We start from the raw sequence: 5,090 nt of genomic DNA, 5'->3' as shown, positions 1-5,090 counted from the left end.
AGACAAGCCAGGCAGTGTATCTCGCAAGTCTGCTTGCCAAGGGGAACGTGCCCTTCTGGAGCATCTCGTCCTCTCCGAGAAGGGGCTGGTTCTTAGGTGATGCCTGGGCAAAAGCCCAGCACCCCTGTCCCTGTGCACAGCTCAAGGGACATGCTCGGCTTGGCTCCCTGCAGTGCCTTCTGCGAGCAAAGACATGGCCACCAAACCCCAGCCTGGCATGCAGTCCCTCCCGAGGGGGAAAATGCTTCCTTAATGGAGGGCAGCCATGCACAGCCCAGCTCACCGAGCACCGTAAAACCCTCCACCAGCAGCACACCGGGACGTTATCCCCTCCAGGGTGGGGACCTCACTCCCCAGCACAGGGACAACAGCTGCACACGCCCCCAGGTTAAATCCCCTGCAGCTGAGGAGTGAGCCCCGAATCTGAGCACCCCACACTCCCTGAAGCTGGGGTTTGCCAGGAACATCCCACCTTCCCTCGGTCGGGAGCAGCCGGCACAGCTCACACTGCACACCGTGCCTCGGCTGCCCGCTGCAGAGAGCAAAAGGCTGCTCCGGTGGTGGGGGTGCAGAAGCTCATGGGGAGCCCACGGCTCGCGGGCTGGCATTTGCACAGCTGGAGGGCAAGCTGCCCATAGTGGCATTAACGTGCTTCCAGAGAACACGGCAAGGGAGCTCAATTAGTCACGGCAGCCTTGAGGTCTCCAGGAAATCATGTGCTGCCACTCCATGCAGGAGCTGGCACTGCTCTCACCTTGCTTCGCGTTTAACCAGTGCAGCTCTTGTTCGTGGTGTGGCTCTGAGAGCAACTGGGGAGTCATGGAGAGGCAGCCCCTGGGGCACCTGCAAGCTGTGAACCTCTTTGAAACGGAAGAGGTTCGTGGACGGAAGAAAATGCACAAAAAATCCACAACGATGGGCAATACCTTCCCTAGGTGGGAAGGTGGCCAGCGCCACAGCATCATCCCTCCCATTGCATCCACAGCAGACCTGCGCAGGGCTGTCAGAAAGGAAGGAGCCCAATACCGGGCGACGTGATGGGCACAAGTACGGGCAGCTCGTGGGCAGGCAGGGGCAGCCCTGCCCCCCCCGTGCCCCTCAGCCGTGGCGTTGAGCCTGGAGGAGCCACCGTGGCTGGTGCCCTGGGACTGTTCCCACAGGGAACCGTTAGGATCCCATTAGCCGGGTCATGCCCAGCCCAGGCCCACGGTGACACAAGAGGTCAGCACGAGGAAGGACCGGCCCCACGTGCCCTCGGCTGGCTGCACTGCAGGACATGGGCGGGTTTGGGAGCGGGATTACGGAGCTGCCAGGGCTCCTGCGAGTACCAGGCGCCGCAGAGAAGCGGCTGGGGAAGGGCAGCCGAGATGGAAGGTGCAGGAGACATGCTTCCCTTCTCTTCTCCGTGCCCCCAGGAGCTGGGATCCCCTGGCTCAAGAGCCCAAAAGACCCAAGGGGCTGTGCAGAGCCCATCCAAGGGCTGGGCGCTCGCCACAGCTTGCCCACACTCGGCATCGGTGCCAGACGAGCCCGGCTGTTTGCAGAAAGGCCCCTGGCATTTCCTCAGAAGAGCCAGGCGGTGACATGCTGGGGCACAGCCACATGCCCACCAGCAGCAGGCAGGAGCCGGTCCTCCCCTGCACAGGTCACCTCTTGTTCCCAGGCTGGGGAGCTGCCCAAACCGGCAGCCCGAGCTGTGATGGGGCGGCTGAGCTAGCAGCACATGAAATCCAAGCTATCTGTGTGCGTTAACCCACAAATCACCGCCTGGCGCTTTCCTGTAAAATCCTGCTGGTCGGGTCTCTGTGCACGGCTAAACATGCCCAAACGCAGGGACCCGGGGAGGGAGGGCTGCACCGCTCCTCCTGCCAGCCCCGGGCTGCAGCACGGCCCCTTTCCAGCCTGACCGCATCCCTGCTCTCACTGCGTCGCTGTTCCTCAAAGCCCAGCCTCCAAGCCCTGCGATTGCCCAGGGACCTCTGCTCTCATCCCAGACAACGGGTGCAACCATCTCCAGCCCCAGGCTGCCCAGAGAAAAGCGATTGCTCCCGAAGCTCAGCAGCCACGTCAGCAAATTGAGCCACGTCTAAACCCCAGACTCTCCTGGATCGTGCTCATGCAGCTGTGGGTTTGGTGCAGTGTTTTTAATCTTCCTCACCTCTGTCCATGCTGGGCACAAGCCCTGCAAAAAGCTTGTCTTACCTGTCGCGGCAGAGTCCAGAGCAGCAGCAGAGGAAAAGAGCTCTTGGGGCTGTTCAAGGGGAAGGCAAGTGCGCTGCTTCCCACAGCCTCAGCAGGGCAGGAGCACGCTTTCAAACCACTGACTCCCAGGAAGCAGCTCTTGACATCGTGGCACAAGCAGGGCTGCAAAACAGGGCAACAGGAACGTACAGCATCCACCCGAACCCCCCCAAAGGGGCTCTGATCCCTGCCCAGCACCAACCCACCCTCCGAGGACGGGGCAGCTCCTTCAGCAACGCCTGCTGCAGCTCCCAGGACCTTTCCTGCTGCGGTTGGGCATCTCGCATACGAGAAGCTATTACAGGAAAACAACTCTAAAGAGATCAAGCGGGATCAGTGCGTTATCCATCCCTTGTTGCAGCGCTGACTGCTGCTGGGGCTGTGTTTGCTTGTGTCCTAGCAGCGACAGAGCCCGCCCTCCCCGCCCCGAGAGCCCTTGTTCCCCTGGGCCAGGCTGGTTTCTCCAGCAGCCTGTTGGGGAGGACTTGGGCTGTGCCACGCAGTTTCTGACCCCACACTGGGCCAGCCGAACAATGTAACCCCTATGGTGACATGTCTGGGTGGCACAGCGCCGCAGGCGTGTGTATTTTGACTCAGGGTTTCCTGGCACATCAGAAAGTGCCTCTTTCGCAACACCTGCAGCTTTTTAAGCCTCTGGTGCACCAAAAGCAGTAACTCTCTAGCGTTAATAGCCCGTTATTGGAATTGCACAGGGAGCACCCATGGGAACACCACAGCCGGTGACCCCGGGTGACAGCGGAGCCACGTGTTGTTGCACCAGGACGTGCCACCCCCCCACCGCAGCCTCCATCCCCAGCAGCTTCCAAGCAGCTTCAGCTGTAGGTTGGGGCAGTGTCCCTGCTAACCATCCCGGTGGGCATGGAGCTCGCCGAAGGGACAGCAGCCCCTGTGCCCGCCCCACCTTAGCCGACCCCCCGCGGTTCTCGGGCTGCCCTCCCTGGGGGGCTGATCACATTAGTTGTGTGCTTGGCGTGGGAATTGCCGCGGGGCCAGCAAGCCACGCTGCTACAGACCCTTCCCACCTGCCAACTGCTTTTTTGGCTGAGGTTTCAGCTCGGTAACCGGTTTTCCCCTCTGGTCTGCAGGATTCAGCCTCCGAGCAGCTGAATGGCAGAGGTAACGCCCGCGGGAGCTGGGGGCACGGGAGCGGGGGGCACGGCAGCTGATGGCTGTGGGCTGGCGACACAGGGCCACGCTCCAATGTGTTGCAGGTCCCAGCATGAGACACAGAGCCTCCACAACGCTGGAGTCTTTCAAGCAGATCGGCATCCCTGTCCTGGCAGCAGTGCTCAGCCTCGCCTGCCTGGTGACGATCGGGTTCCTGGGGGTGGCTCCTGTTCTTCTCTCCCCCTCCTCCTGCCACTGCTGGGCACAGGGCTCTGGACCCAGGGCCACCAGGACCAGCTCTTGCTAAGCTCCCCAGAGCCTGCCCCGCAGAGGGGCTCGGCGCTGAGCTCCCCCTCTCCCCCCAGTCAAGGTTTACCTGGACTACCACTACTTCTTCTGCAAACAGCCCCTCAAGCTGGTGCCACTGCAGCAGGTGTGTGACGGGCAGGAGGACTGTCTGCAGGGCGAGGACGAGGACAACTGTCCCCAGTGGGTCCCCAAGGGGCCACCAGCCGGCGGTGAGTCCGGGACACCCCACTCGAGCTCCGCAGGGGCTGGGCTGTTACGGCAAGCCTCCACCTGCTGAAGTCACCTGCGACAAAGCTGACTTTGTGCCTGTCCCCAGCCCGCGTTTCCAAAGACAGATCCATCCTGCAGGTGCTCGACAGAAACACCGGAGCCTGGTCCTGCGTCTGCTACGAACACTTCAACCCGCTGCTGGCAAAAGCTGCCTGCGAGCAAATGGGCTACAGGAGGTACACGCCTGCTTTCTCCACACCTCTCTCACCTGCTATTATCTATCCCTCTCCTGTGAAAGCTCGTTGTGAGTGGGGCTCTGCTCACTTACAGAGCACTCAGAGCTCTGCCCAATGCTTTCAGCCCATCCCCACTGTGCAGAGCACTCTGTGCATCCCCAGGAGTGGGCTGCTCTCTGCGCTGGAAGCCCTGCCAGCTGTAAGCCCAGTACTGTGCCCAGCATCCCTGACTCTGTCCCCAGTGCAGGGACACCCTGCCCTGCTCCCACCCTTGCCGGGCAGTCACCCCGCAGCAGGCACCCACTTTGCTGGAGCAGCCTCTCCAGGGACACTGCAGAGCCCAGCTGCCTTCCCCCCTGCCCACAGAGCTTTACAGGGAGGGGCCCACACCCCTGCGCTCCCCCTTTAAAGCCCCAGCAGAGCAGCAGTTGGCTGGGGAGCAGGGAGGTGGATGCTGCACAGCTGCTGTGGGGCTGGGTCCTTGCAGCAGTGACAAAGGTCCATGTCACCCACCTGTGTCCCCTCATGCACTGCCTTGAGCCAGCAGCCCGTTTGCAGTGCTGCATGCAGCTAAAGCTGGTTAAAGCTGACATTTGGGGACATAGCGTGCTAGCCTGGCGTGTTTGGTGTCAGCCCTGGATTAAGGAAGAGCCTGAGCTAAGTTTGGGGGCTGCTGGTGTTTGAGCCCTTCTAGGAGCCTAGACAGAGCCTGAGATGGTATTTGCCAGTTCCAAAAAGTCAGGGATTGAGGCTTTAAGCCCCACATGTCACACCAGCAGGGACACCCCTGAGGTCCCCTGGGAGCTACCTGGCCCACGTCCCCTCCCTGAGCAGCAGGGAGCAGTCTCCCTTCCGCTACGCTCCTCTTCCTGGTCCCGCACTCAGTGCCCAGTCCCCCCATCCCACCCCCAGCCCTTCAGGCATCCCTGTGTCCCTGTCCCAAGGAACTCCCTTTTTCCATGGGGT

General features: G+C 61.7%; 1 protein-coding gene across 1 annotated transcript in view; it reads left to right on the top strand.

Moving 5' to 3' along the window:
* LOC104461041 (transmembrane protease serine 4-like) overlaps positions 1–4,124 on the top strand; it is a gene marked incomplete at its 3' end in the record, with an annotated part of 4,702 nt that extends 578 nt beyond the window's left edge. Inside the window, exons 2-5 of the mRNA XM_010072482.1 lie at positions 3,348–3,378; positions 3,474–3,585; positions 3,733–3,887; positions 3,995–4,124. Of these exons, the coding sequence (XP_010070784.1) occupies positions 3,348–3,378; positions 3,474–3,585; positions 3,733–3,887; positions 3,995–4,124 (428 nt within the window). The remainder of the gene's footprint in view (positions 1–3,347; positions 3,379–3,473; positions 3,586–3,732; positions 3,888–3,994) is intronic.
* Between the last annotated feature and the right edge of the window lie 966 nt (positions 4,125–5,090).

Source organism: Pterocles gutturalis, unplaced genomic scaffold, assembly GCF_000699245.1.
Source record: "Pterocles gutturalis isolate BGI_N339 unplaced genomic scaffold, ASM69924v1 scaffold20026, whole genome shotgun sequence".
NCBI lineage: Eukaryota > Metazoa > Chordata > Aves > Pterocliformes > Pteroclidae > Pterocles > Pterocles gutturalis.
Note: the sequence above shows the minus strand (reverse complement) of the source record. Positions and strands in the feature narration are given on the sequence as shown.